A 14,331-nucleotide genomic window follows, 5' to 3' on the forward strand; every position below is an offset into this window, starting at 1 on the left:
CGGTGATCAGGGGCTTCATGGAGACAGTTCAGATATTAAACTTTCTCTATTTTGTTGAATTTAAATCTCTTTGTTCTCGATATGCTGAAGAAACGTCCGTATTTTAGCAATACAGGCGTCGGCGGCTTCTGCGTATATCTCATGACCCTTGGAATCGATGATGCCAAGCTCTGCCTTGGGCACTGTCGCAGCAAGTTCCTCCATGGACTTTACTGTCACCAAAGCACTGTTCGTGGGTGATAGAATGAGCATCGGAGCGGTGATGCTTCCCAAAAATGGCCGGGCGTCCAATCGACTCAGAAAGTCCGCATAGCTTGCCAGCCCTTCCCCATCACTCGCGGCCACCTTTTCAATCCACCAGGCTAGATACTCAGGGTCATCACTGGCGACTGTCCCATTCGCGGCAGCAAGACGCCTAGCCCATTCTCGGGACCCTAGTTGACGGCAAGCCTCCGGCCAAGACCCTTTGCCAAACGCCAGAAACTCCTGGGCAGATTGCGGCAAGTGAGTGGGAGACGAGCAAACAATGACTGAGAGCACACGCTGAGGGTATTTTGCTGCAAATATCTCGGCAAGCATCCCACTAGTTGATTCTCCAACAAAGTGGACCTTCTCTATGTTCAACTGATCCAAAGTGTCCTTGATCTCTTCCATGATGGTGGCAAGTGAATAGTCGTAGGCGTCATCCTGGCCAGGTTCTGGATAGCTCGACTCTCCATGACCGCGAAGATCTCGCCGGAGTACGTTGTAATGTCGCGATAAAGCCGGCACCCAGTGGTAGAAATGATCAGCCGTGCGAGCGAAGCCATGTTGCAGTAGAATTGTCTCTGCAGGTCGCCAGGGATCAACAAAACTGTCCAGTAGGTAGGCTGAGACCTGGCCATTCGGGTGGCGAATGGTCTCGCGTTTGGAGGCAGGCATGTTGATAGGCTGTGGTGTTTTTTGCCTGCTCTGTTTTCACTGATTAAATTGAACACAGTATGTTTCCTCCAGTCAAGACGAAACCAATGTGCAATACTTGTACATAGAAAGCCTTAGAACAGCTAGATACCTTGAATCAACCCAGATCAGTCATTCCCGTCCCTGCTTCTCTCGTCGTCGTGGGTGGAGGTTGTTTGAATGTGGGGTAAAGGCGCACACCGGTAGCAAGAAACGAACTTGGGTACTAGGTATTATTTACCTACCCCACATGGACTTCAGCTTCGTGACATGCAGCATACCAGGTAATTGTGTGTTTGCGGGGAAGGAAGGGCTAAATTTGCGGAGTGCGTGAGCGTGGGAGCCGCCCTCTGGTAGAATATGGGGTAGGTCACATCCTTCCCACGCTGGTGACGTAGATCTTCAGGGTGTAACTCTCATCTCAAGTATGGGCAAGCTTCGTGATTAGACGACTAACAGATATCTTTAACTTTGCCTAGAACAAGTTTACCCTTTATGAGAATTTCTTTGACTTTAAATAGTTGCATGCTGAAGAGCTCCTAAAGAATAGACTCACTAACTCAGCAGAGTCTGTTTCCAAAAGCTTGAAGTAATCCATCAGATCACACGAATCCACTTACAAGTCAAAATGTCCGTATTCGACAATCCAATCGCCCATGTCATTCTATTATCTTCTGCACTTTTATTGGGTTTTGCATTCGCCCTCCCATCTCTATTCGAAACCTTTTCCTCTTTGAGATTGCCAGGTCCCTTTCCAGCTCGTATCTCGCGGCTATGGTACTTGAAGCAGGTTAGCACAGGAAACTTCCATCAAGTCAATATTGACCTTCACCGGACGTATGGTAAGCCTAAGCTCTTGTTCCAGCAGACTTTTTGGATGAGTGTACTCATAAACTAGGCCCTGTTGTGCGCATAGCGCCAAATCAATATAGCATCGATGACCCGGCTGTGATCAAAACTATATATGGAATCGGCAAGGGATTTCCAAAGGTAGTACTTCGCTTCGATTCGTTCATTAAATCTCCATCTGTTGACAAGACTCGATCGATTCCCTAGGCAGCATGGTATGAAGCCTCCAGCGCACCCAACCCGCCTTGGTGCGATCTTTTCACGGACCGAAACAGCGCGCGTCACGCTGCTAATCGAAGAATTGTGGCAAACCTCTACTCCGTGACAACTCTCAAAGACATGGAGCCAGAAGTGGAAGACTGCATCAGACAGTTTGTGTCTCGCCTTACACACCTGTCAAAGTCGGGTGGGATTCTTGACTTGCAATTCTGGATGCAATGCTACGCATTTGATGTCATCAGTCAAATCACTGTGGGTTTTCGTATTTCCTGGAGACTGTCTGGAATTGTTTTGACTTTCTTGTTCACATACAGCTTGGAAAACGATTTGGGTTTCTTGATTCTGGGAAGGACAATCTGGGCATGTTCAAGAGCCTTCACGCTTATCTCAAGTACTGCGCGCTTGTTGGTATTGAGCATGAACTTCACCGCCCCCTTTGGTGGCTTATTACCAAACTGCCTGCAGCCGGGTTGATGCACGTTGCGAATTTCACCACTCGCGAACTCGAAAACGGAAGACAGGTTTATGACAGCGAACGGCTCGACAAAAGTGCCGTGCGGAAAGACTTCATGTCAAAATTATTTCGTCTACAAGATGAGAATCCGGACAAATTTCCTTCCAGCGCGATTTTCGCCACTTGCATGACCAACATTGGAGCCGGCTCTGATACTACATCAATCTCCCTTTGCGCTATTTTGTACGACCTCATAACCAACCCAAACGTTCTGGACAAGGTGTGTTATTCTCAGCAAACATTGGTAGAATTTCAGTTGTGAAGGCCATGCTAAAAGTAGTCTAGTTGCGCCAGGAAATAGATGCCACATTCGCAGAACTTGGGGATCCGGAATTCATCCCATTCAAAGCTGCGCAGGCATTATGCTATCTACAAGCCTGCGTAAAGGAGTCATTGAGGTTACACCCTGCAACCGGGCTTCCTCTAGCGCGTGTCGTCCCAACAGGTGGATCAACTCTCGCTGGAACGCATTTCCCTGAAGGAGTAAGTACAAACAAGTTCCAGGTCATTGAACCATTCGTGTCTGCTAAAATGAGAAACGCAGTCTGTAGTTGGCGTGAACACGTGGGTTTTACATCGAAATAGTAGTATATTTGGACTTGATGCCGACCGATACCGTCCTGAGAGATGGCTGGATGACGACAAAGACAAGCTTCCTTTGATGGAAGCTAATTGGATCCCGGTACGTCAACATATTTTTTCGATACGCCAGTATTTGGGTAGGAGCAGCGCAGCTACTGACCTTCGCTTCCGATAGTTTGGAACAGGCTCCAGAACTTGCATTGGCAAGAATGTTAGCCTGCTCGAGATTAACAAACTGATCCCTGTTTTGGTGAAGAGGTTCAACTTTAGTTGTGTGAATTCCCAGACTGCAAGGCATGAGAACTACTGGCTGGTCAAACAGGTTGGCATTCATTGCAAGGTGTCGTCAAGAGCTGCCGAGGATGCGTAGCATACAACAAGGAAGTCTGTAGCAGAATTATCACTCGATGATGACGAATGTCATCGCTCTCTTGCAATCTATGTTTGCACGTGAATAAGTCAGAGAAGGTCTTCCTTTCTGAAGGACGTGGAGCAACAAAGAATGACTGTAGTGAAAGTCTCAAGGTGGCCTTGGAAATAGGCATGCGAGAGAATAAGCAGATTCAGCTCGCCGACGCCGACGCCGACGCGCAACACTACGCTCCTCCATTCTACACAAGGTATAACACCATGTAAACTTTTGCACAACGTAATGAGAATGACAAGTATCCTATTATTGCCTTTCTATGTATTATTTAAAAGAGACCTCAGGTGGGCATGGAGCATGTGAACTCTTCGCACCCAGCGAAAGGCTTCAAGGTAGTTAAGGCATTTAGCAAACAGGGACCTTGATGACCTGGCCGACCTGGAGGCTCTCAGCAGCGACACCGGGGTTGGCGCCAGTAAGGGAGTCAGTGGTGATTCCAAGGCTCTGAGCAACGACGAAGAATGTGTCGCCAGACTTGATGGTGTAGGTAGCCGGTCCGCCTGTAACGCAGGTAGCCTCCCCAGCGGGGGTGATGCAGGAGGTGTTGTCGGGGTTGCAAACGTCGACGGGGACCAAAAGGACCTGACCAGCAAAGATGACGTTGGGGTTCGCAAGCTTGTTCTGCCACGCAATGTCGCAGATACCAGAGTTGTAGCGCTGCGCGATGGTGGTCAAGGTCTGTCCGGCCTTGACAGTGGTCTTGTGGAAGTTGCCAATCTTGCCGCAAGTGGCAGAGGGAGTCGCGGTGCCGGCAGCGGTAGGAGTGGCTGCCTATGAGCTGGTTAGTTGCTTCTTTTGGATGCAAAGAAGAGTGACATGACGCACAGGAAGAGCAACGACAGCGCTGGCAGCAGCGGCAAGGACAGTGAAGATGGAGAACTGCATTTTGGCGAAAGTTGTTGATTAATTATGTAGTAATTAAGAGGCAGGAAGTATTGAAATGAGTGAATAGATCTAGCAGATCAAAGTTAGAGAATAGTTGTTGGAGGTTTGTGGAAAGAACGACGAAGTTGGTTGGAGAGCCGAAAAAAAGAGGACGTGCTCAATGAGGGATGCGAACGCTGCAAATAAATAAACCATCAACGAGGAGCTGGAACTCGAGCCGCCTCCTGGGAAACTCCGATGATCCCGCGTTGTCTCGCGAGTTCGCGACGCCGGAAATGGCTTCATCAATTTAGGTTCATTTGCGTTCGCCGATATCCGTATTCACCAGTGTTGGAAATGAGCTCACCTCTTTCTAGTGGGGTTTCTTTTCAGTTGCTAACCACGATAAACCTTAGCATGTCGAATTGACTTTCGAGCTGGGTTGTCCTTTTGGGTTGGAGGCCAGCATCCCTGTCGACGAGTCGTGTCAACGCACTCTGTGTGCAGAGTCATGCAGAATTTGAGAATTTCATTTGTCCACCAATCTCACCCTGGACCTGGTTTCACCAGCTGTCTTTCTCCCGCCTTGAACCCAGCCTTACTCTGTCTTTGCAATCATATCATGAACGTGAGTCTGAGCCCCGCGCGCCAAGCGATTAAGTGAGGTTATGGTCGTCTCCGTTTGCGCTAGCCGAACCTCGCCATTACCATATCATCAGAGGCAATTGGTCTTAATAGGATTAAGATCTACCTCAGGAAGCTTATCAACGATACTGAGGACCAGCGGAGTAAATGGGTGCAAATCCCGCACTGACTGGGAGCAGAGAGCCCTGACAATTGGTCACGACACTTCAGCGTGACTCGTACGCCGCGAAAGAAAACTTCCGAGTCCACTCCACACGTGCCAAATGATTGGGACTCTGCTGATATCCCAACATAGGTAGTCAACTGGCTTGAATATTGGACAGTAGCGAGACTCTGAAAGGCAAGGCAGTGAGATCTTATATTTCACAGGTGCCGATGAATGAGCTGGTAACTTGAATACATTAAAAAGGTGTGCTTTGTGTCGATTGTATAATGGAGTTGTCGGAAACCATAACATAGCTCTGGTCAGGCTTGTTTTCGCAATGGCAATCGGAGTTCGCTTCAAGATCAGGAAGACAGATTGCTGTAGGCAAAGTCTTGAAATGCCGGTGCAACAAAATCTCGGTGAGCCCGGTCTTGGTCCGCATGGCTGGTTCTTGGCCGCATCTTCCGAACTGCGCTCCACAGATCCCCGAATCGTCTGCTGCCAAACCGGAGACCGTGTTGGCCCACCTGCACGGGTGGATTTTTCTTTGCCAGACAGCTTCCATTGAGGACGCGTCTAACTACTGACCGAGTGTCAAATGAGTTGATTCTTGCAGTTGATACGCCGGTAGGAATAATGAATACTCTTCATCTTAATCTCACTACTTATTCATCGATCCCGGAAGTCAATCATCTGTGGAAATCCCAGCCTAGTATTTCATCTCCACTACCCACCGCTCATTGTTAATAGATAAAGACTCGACTATCTTACCGCGTACTAGCAATGTAAAAGTGCGGTCTTCTGAATGGGGATTCCCTTAACTAGCAAGTGATGCGCAGAACTGAAACTTATAGCTTGCTCAAGTGCCACAAGCAACAGGCAGTACTCAGTGAAACATCACCCACGCCTTCAAAAGGGTCCAAGAGATCGATAATGTTGAGAACTCTTGGGTTGGTGTTGCAAAGTATGATTACATCTTCTGTCGGTATATGGTCGTCGCTATCGCAGACTGGCCTAAACTCATCCAGAATATTTACCAGTACGTCTTGATTCCTCGTTTGAATGCACAGGCCATGTTCTTTCTCATACTGTTTAGTCATTTGAACCCTGGTGGCTGGGTTGAATTTCAGGAAATGGGTGGTTTGTACTACTCAGAGGACAACACGTACACCGAGGGATTCGCTGTCTTCAAGTGAACAGAAAGTACCTCACGGCATTCGACTCTATGGGACGTACTGCGCGCCCTAGTAGTCAGGTTGAGAGTTGGCTGCGTAGCACAGGGTTCGATAATGTCGAGTCTCAGAAGTTCAAGGCCCCGAGTGGGCAGTGGGCCAAGGATCCGCAACTCAGAGATGTGGGTATGATTTGTCTCAGTCAGCTGCTCGACGGTCTCGAAGGCTTTACTCTTAAGCTCTTTTGTGGATTCTTGGGTAAGACTCAGGTGGAGGTGCTTGTCATGCTCAGCCATGTGCGCAAAGAGTTGAAGTCGGGGGTAGCTCACATCTTGGTCAACCAGTAAGTTGCTGCTCTTCTTGCAGTAACTACATATGGTTGTATAAGTCGAGACTGACCATGGCTCTAGGCACGTCCTTTATGCACAAAAGCCATCGATGGAGGCGAAAGATACTATTGCCTGATGTTTGGGGGTTGGCCGTTGTGGTTCGTGGGCTAAGACTTCAATTTTGCCATCTACAAGTGCTGTTGGCTGTATTCAAGGTTCCATGCAGCTCAATCAGGTCGTTCTCTCGGGCAGTTGATTTTCTTGCTGGGCTTTTCTGCCCAAATTGTCCCGACTCACCCTTCCGCGAATCCAACTTTCTCATGTGATGCTTTTATCTCTTATGTCTTCTTGGCACTGCCCTCGTGTGCGACTCTAACCTCAGGCTCGTCTCCAACCACGCCTGGAGTGTCCTTTTCTCCCACTTCACCGTCCCAGCCCTGGCTGAGTAGATACGCGTGGAACCTGGCGTCCTCTTCTGAGAGATCGTCACCTTTAAGGTTCGGAACGAAGAAGTAAGTCACCAGGACGCCAACAACTCCACATATGGCCGCGATGATGAATGTCCAGCGCTTTCCAAGACTAGCCTGGATTGGTGTGAAAGCCTGTGTTCCGATCGCTGCACCAGCCTTGCCCACTGCAGCAGAGAGACCGTAGCAGGTTCCGCGAACTGCGGTTGCATAGGACTCTGAAGAAAGCAACCCAAGCATATCACCCGGTCCCATGTTGCCAGAACTTTGCATAAGGCCGTAGAAAACTACGAAAAGAGGTAGAATCTTGGTGATTTGGTCGTATGCCACCCCAATTATCAGGCCAAATACAAGATAGCCAGAGAATCCCAGCATCATGACGTTCTTGCGGCCAATTCGATCGCATAAATATGCACCCAGAAGAACACCGGGCAGACCTATAGCGCCGAGAAGGAGTTGGTACTCTGCAGTAGACTTGATGCTGGAGTCTTTGACGACAGATGAGATAATGACACCGGAGAAAACGCCGTTTGGGAAGGTGACAAAGTCGTATAAAAACCATGCACCAGCGGTTCCTATGAGGCGCTTCCAATAGTATCGAATTACCAATCTGTATGGCACATGACGTTTGATTGCTCCGCGACGGTATAATTTGGAGTTCAGCATTTTCAGTCGAAAGTAGAATACTGTCAAAGGCAGAGCGCATCCGATTCCGAAACATACGCGCCAGATTGTCGATAGGTGTTGAGGCCCAGCGGCGGCAGAGAATACAATGAGAAAGATGCTGACTGCCAAAGGCCCGCCAAATGACAGCGGCAAGTTCGTAACGAGGATGAAAATTGGGCCCCGGTTCTTCAGAGAGTGTTCGTTCGCGGCTTCTGACGCAGATGTTGAAGAGGCGGGATACTCTCCACCAGCACCGAAGCCTATGATGCCACGAGCGACAGTCATCATCCAAAACATGCCATCAATGGTGACTCCACTGGCCGCAGTTGCCAGAATCGAGCCCAAAACAATCAAGGCAGTCGTCAAAATGATGGCGAACTTGCGCCCAAGGTAGTCGCAGGTGAGGCCAATAGTAACCTGGCCGATAATTTCACCGATGAGAAGAGAGTTGGAAACCCGAGTGCTGACTACGGACGTGTACTGTTGAGGATATTCCGCCTTGAGGACGACGTTTGTCATAGTCCTATGGAGTTCAGTCAACAAATCAAGCAGTCTTTTCATCCGCATGAAAGCTTACATCAGGTTGTTCTGGTACCCATCGCTAATCAAAGCAAAGCCGGCACAGGCAATAGTGAAAATGTCGCTCCATGACTGCTTTCTAGCAGAAACAAGTTCCGCCGGTGGCTGGCCGTCCGCATCGCTGGCAGCTGCAACAACGTCGGGGACGAGTTCCTTCGTAGGATCATTCGTTGCAGACATTTTGATAGATGGTTGGAAAGCAGAATTCAACATTCAACATCAATGGCAGGGTGAGGATTTCAGTCTTATATGATTACCTAGGCTGTGGAGGTGGGCACACGACGGAGGACCAAAAGGGAAGATACGAACTGAGCCCAATATCTTGAGATGTGACCCTCCAGCCCTGGTGATGCGATTCTTCCCTTGTGATTGGTCTCATTTTTCCTGTCGGACTCCTGCCGATGCGTTGCAGTCAATGTCAGTGATGCTCCAACGGATTCATTGTTGTAGTGGATCTTTCAAATGTCACACGTGGAGAGTCTCCGCGACTCTAATTCGAGACATTCTTGTTCAGGGCCCGCTTCGACGCGCAAACCGTGACGGGAACTACTGCATAGTAATTCCAGCGTGGGGTCACATTCGAAGCCGACTTCCGGGCAGGCCTCAGGAAGCCAAGACGAAACAAGCATTATTCCACGTGCTGCTATTCACTAACCCCACTTTGAAAAGATGCGATTCCTTCGGCACGTTATTGCCGGTCGACTCTCTAGTTAGAATCTCGGGCTGATTACGTCTCGTTGAAGTCAAGCTTACTTCTGCTGAAGAAATCGTTTGGTGTTTCGAGCCAAACTGAGAATTGCAACTACTTTTGCTTTGAGCCCCGCCGAATGGCTGTCTTATGTTTTCCGCCCAGTATATTTGCACTACCAAACTCAGTGTGTAAGTAGGTTGATCGCAGAGGTTTCAACGCTCCGTGGCCACTAATTATTGCGTATTAAATGTGATCCGTACAGATAACTTGAACGAGAGCTTTGATGACACCATACGATATAATATGGACTGGAAGCAGAGAAATTGTGCACCATTTGCGGCGAGTTGTTCATGACCAATCAAAGCTTCTTAAATGTTATTTCAGTCTTCAGAACCCCAGCGCCGAGCGAAACCAACTGTCTACCACTCTACAAAAAGGAACTCTAGTTCTAAACAACCGTCTGTCTATAAACCTGTACCATAATTACAACTTGCTTCTCAGGTTCTTTCTCTCGTCCTTCTTGAACAGCACCTTGCTGTTCGGGTAAGGGTCAAAGGTGACGCTGTTCAACGGGTTATCCTCGCTGGCCCGTTTGAACATGTCCTCGTAAACCTTTCCATCAAATCTGCCAAGACTGCTGTCAAGTACCCAATCGTCGAACTTCCACGCGTCGACCAACCGCACGGCATGAGGTCTGATCTCCTCAAGCAAGGTCATTACAGCCTTGGTTCTCGCAAGGGTGATCTGGCGGACGGTCACAGCCGCCGAGCTGTAGAACTCACTCGCCTCACGCTCGAGGGTTGTCAGGGCATACAATCTGAACAGCTTGTGCAGAAGCCCAACGGTATCCTTGTCCAGCTGATCGGTAGTAGACTTGTCGTTAAGCGCCTGGTGAAAGTTCTTAACCACCATGTACTGAGCGTGTGCGGTGCTAAGGCGCCAGAAGTCAACGAGCAAACTGTTCCAGGATTGCTTGTCCTCATCTCTGTGGCGAAGAGCCTCGAAAGTGAGGAACGAGACACGCCAGGCAAATGCTGAGACCAGGTCCTCGTCAGAGCCTAGCACGTCGAAAGCCGCACCGATGTCGCGGCGGCGCAGGAACTCGGTAAGGATTCTTGTGGTATCGTTGTTTCCAGGCTTACCCTTGAGTACCGCACGTGCTGACTTCAGCAAGTAACGAGACACTTGCTGCGTGAGCATGTAGTTGTCGCCCTCCCAGGTCAGTGTTGGGAGATAGTCAGCGTACCAGCTGCCGATGCCGCTGAAAGATGAGTAGCCGTGACCGCCACAGGCACGACGGCAGACTTCGAGGCCCTCGCCCGCAACGGTTGAGCCATATGCCTTCAGGGCACAAGATGTGGCATGCAGGTCGGCAAGCAAATCCGTTCCGGGGTTCAGCTCTTCAGGGCCCGGGTTGCGGGTAGAATCGCTGAGCTTGCCGGCATCGGCCTTCATGCGCTTCTGGTTTTCGTTGTACAAGTTGATCATACCGCGACCGGTGAAGTGCAGCGCGAATGTCGCGGCGAGAAGTGGCAGCAGTCGGATCTGTACCATGGTGTAGTTGAGGACCTGGTTCTCACCAGGTTCGTTCGCAGGTGCGTCTCGGTCTTGGAATTGCCGGCGAACAGCACAGTAGCGGGTGGCAATGGTAACGCCTTTAGCCAGAACGGAGCCTGCTTGGAGAACGATGTTCGAGCGCACCCAAGTGAGAGTGCCATAAACCAGAGATGGGTTCGCGGGCCTACTGTACTTGCTTGTCTGCGGGTCGACGGACGAGAAGCGGGCAAGCATGTGGTTGTGTGGGATCTTGACGTTGTTCAGCAACAGAAATCCATTATCCATTGTGTTGTAGCCAAACTTGGGGCCGATATCGCCGACGTGCACATTCGGTAGAGGCTCGTGGCTGTTCTTGTCCCTAATAGGAACAACGAATGGGTGAGGGCCGAGGGCTTTGCCGTTGATGATTAGCTGGGCCATGACCACAGCGTGGGTAGCCATCTTTCCGAGAGAGCCAATCCACCATTTGGAGGCTGTCAGGTGGGGGGAATGCATGACAAAGGTCTTGTCGGCAGGGTCCCATGTTGCCGTTGTCTCCAAGCCGCGGACGTTGGAGCCATGGCCGAGCTCGGTCTGAGCATAGCATCCGATGATCTCGTAGTTTTCGGCAGGCTCGAGGAAAATCTTGTGCTGCTCCGGAGTACCCTGCTCGCGGAGGGTAACGAGGAACATGCTGGCGTGCAGGCCATAAGGCGTGGGCTCGCTGATGAGCTCATTGGCAACCTGGTATTCGTCGCGGGACCAGTTGTGCTGCTTGTTCAATTGGAATAGCCTCTTTCCTCTTGCCAGCGAAGCCTCAATGCGGCTCTCGCGGCCTCGGAAGTAGTTTTGCGTCTTGTCGAAAACGGGATCGGCCTTGAGGATGTTCAGTATCCTCTCGTTACGCTCGAGAGCCTCGTTGGTGAACATGAAAGTGGCGAGCTGGTCGACATTGAGGTTGGACTTTGCCCTCTCCTGAGCCAGGAGCTCTGTGCCCTGGGGCCCAGAGGGCTGGAGCTTCTTGACCCAATCCGGGGTATTCGGCATGGTGATTGAGTGATTGCGGAGGCTGTGGAGTGTGGGATGAAGACTGCAGGAACTGTCTGGGGAAACGGAGGTCTCAGAATGGCACCGATAAGATTTTGTAGAAATCCCGTCCTCGGCCGTGCCGGCTACTCGTGAAGTCTAATGCTCATCAGGGGGCGTCTTCCGTCTCTCGGAGTGTTCTCATGACGCGCGCGCGCGAGAAGTGCCTCGGCTATTACTGTTTCGAGTTAGACCCAGTCCTCGACTTGACACGTAGACCGACAAGAGATCCGGGGTTACAGCAGACTGACCCGCTCAAGCTCGCGGCGCATCTCCCGATCATCGGACATGCTCGGTACTACGCTACGAGCCGAGGTGGTATTGCCGTCTTATTGCAACATCCGGGACTTCGGTCACGACACCGCCGGATTGACACGGCCCAGCTGTTGACTCACGGCCTGAGTCACGGACGGGGTTGGATCACATGTATATTTACCATGGCACCGTTCCGAACTCAATCGCATGTTCTGGACGCGTTTTTGCAGCTTTGCAGCCCTATGACTTGTTTTTCGTGTGTTTCGCGCGATTGCCAAGATGACCTCGGCGTATTCACCAGACCAGGTCAGTCTTTACTTAGAATGCATTGGCATTCCTGAACGATGCCGCCATGAACCGCCTACTCTGGAGTTTTTGACGATGCTTCACATCCACACAATCTCAACGTTACCTTACGAAAACCTGTCTCTGCATTACAACCCATCACACAACATCAGTCTCGATCCTCAGTACCTGTTCAGGAAAATGGTCACCGACAAGCGCGGACGCGGTGGGTTTTGCATGGAAATCGCGATTTTATACAACCATATCCTGCGGGCTCTGGGCTTTGATGCGTACACCGCTGGTGTCAGAACTCGACCACGCATTGAGGGCGTGCCAAAGGGCGACTTCCCAGGCTGGTAAGGCACTTAATTCCCCATTCATCATATCCGGTCCATGTCCGGTACCAATTCTACCTCCCTCTGACACCCCGCCTCCTCAGGGGTCATATTGTGAACATTGTGACATTCGCAGATGGTTCTAAATACCATTCAGACGTTGCGTTTGGCGGCGACGGTGCAACAAAGCCAATGCCATTGGTTGAAGGCCTTGTTCACAACAATCTCGGAACGCAACAAATACGTCTTGCGAAGGATTGGCTACCTACGCAAGCGCATCGAGTAGACTCCAGCAAACAGTGGATCTACCAATACCGTAACAATCCTTCTCAGCCGTGGAACTCGTTTTATGCCTTTGCGGAAATCGAATTTCTACAGCCTGACTGGGGCGTCGTCAATCACTGGATGAGCACACATCCCGACAGTAACCAGGTCCGCAACCTCCTCGTCGTGAAGTTTCTGCGGCGAACAATTGCTTCCAGCGATAGCAACGAGCAGGAGATCTACGGCAAGAAAATGTTGGTCAATGGTACTGTGAAGCAGAATATGGGCGGCAAAACGGAGTTTGTGAAAGCATGCGACACGGAGGAAAGTCGTCTTGAGTCACTCGAGAATGTATTCAGCATCATACTATCGCAGACCGAAAAGGATGGCATCCTAACGTCACCTTTGAGACTCGGGTGAGTACTCTTTTGACCTATTCAACTTTCCTGCAGACGCTATTAAACGCCTCCCTCTTATTTCCCATCACGTCAGTCAACGCCCTGGTCTTTTGGCTCTCCGGGATGACACGCAACAAATAATATTGCAAGTCATGGAGCCAGTAGGATCTCAATTCCCGCCACCCTTTGGCAATGGCGCCGTTAACCCAACTCAGTATTAGCCTTCCAAAGGTGCTGGAGTCTGGACACCCCTTCGTTGCCCATAACGAAGTCCCTTGACTCTTCACATCCCCAGGCACAGTACACAAGCAATGCATGTTCTGAGTCTCGCGTTCGGCCTCTGACTGCGAGTGTGCGGAAACGGTGCGAAATCAGGTTCGAACCCACGTTGTTGACAAGAGAAGAGAGCCGCAACTCTCTGTTTGTAATGGTGTTCTCGATGGCGGCTCTGATCTCCTTTGGTGTTGCAAACCTTGCGTCCAAGATGATCGTCGAGACATGGTCGTTTCTTGCCAGTATCCTGGGCCTTGCAGCGGACGTCGCTACCTCATCTGCAAGATGGCCAAGGAGGAACACACCAAACCCATTACTCAAGAGTTCCTCTGCGATGCCATAACCAATTCCTGCACTTGCGCCCGTCACAAGTGCGTAAGCGGGCTTCAAACCCGGGCGCTTGTAGGATGATAGAGGCTGTGATGGTGCAGCAGTGTGAAATTGGATATTGTCAAAAAGTTGGATTCACAAACGTGCCGTGCTCATGCATCCTATGGCCACAAAGGCCCAAAGCCATTTTGGGGTCTCCAGCTCGGTCAACTTCTTGAGATAACTTGCATTCATCTCCATGGCAAATTTGAGCAGCATTATGGGTGTAGTGAGGATCAAATAGAGTAAAAAGGGGGGTTTCCTGTCAAGCAGATTGGAAAAGGTCGTGAGGGTTTGAAAGGTGTCAGATAAGGCTATCCGAATATGGATATGTCAGGCACAAGGATTGCATATCCAAAGTATGCATATAACACCTATATCTCCGAATATTCCGATGTCGGATTCCAGCGAGAACACACCGACTTTTTCTATCATCATCATC

At 50.2% G+C, this 14,331-nt stretch overlaps 3 protein-coding genes across 3 annotated transcripts; all 3 read right to left on the reverse strand.

Moving 5' to 3' along the window:
* Window positions 1–3,875: 3,875 nt before the first annotated feature.
* On the reverse strand, window positions 3,876–4,415 carry COL26b_014028 (uncharacterized protein; the record flags this gene model as incomplete). Its single annotated transcript, XM_053186608.1, has 2 exons — window positions 3,876–4,301; window positions 4,356–4,415. 2 exons carry the CDS (start codon window positions 4,413–4,415, stop codon window positions 3,876–3,878), a joined length of 486 nt encoding a protein of 161 aa, XP_053029446.1.
* Window positions 4,416–7,023: 2,608 nt separating this feature from the next.
* COL26b_014029 (uncharacterized protein) lies at window positions 7,024–8,577 on the reverse strand (the record flags this gene model as incomplete). Its single annotated transcript, XM_053186609.1, has 3 exons — window positions 7,024–7,737; window positions 7,876–8,341; window positions 8,396–8,577. 3 exons carry the CDS (start codon window positions 8,575–8,577, stop codon window positions 7,024–7,026), a joined length of 1,362 nt encoding a protein of 453 aa, XP_053029447.1.
* Window positions 8,578–9,571: 994 nt separating this feature from the next.
* COL26b_014030 (uncharacterized protein) lies at window positions 9,572–11,671 on the reverse strand (the record flags this gene model as incomplete). Its single annotated transcript, XM_053186610.1, has 1 exon — window positions 9,572–11,671. One exon carries the CDS (start codon window positions 11,669–11,671, stop codon window positions 9,572–9,574), a length of 2,100 nt encoding a protein of 699 aa, XP_053029448.1.
* Between the last annotated feature and the right edge of the window lie 2,660 nt (window positions 11,672–14,331).

The sequence above is a fragment of the Colletotrichum chrysophilum genome (assembly GCF_026319265.1).
Source record: "Colletotrichum chrysophilum strain AFK26 chromosome Unknown scaffold_283, whole genome shotgun sequence".
Taxonomy (NCBI): Eukaryota; Fungi; Ascomycota; class Sordariomycetes; order Glomerellales; family Glomerellaceae; genus Colletotrichum; species Colletotrichum chrysophilum.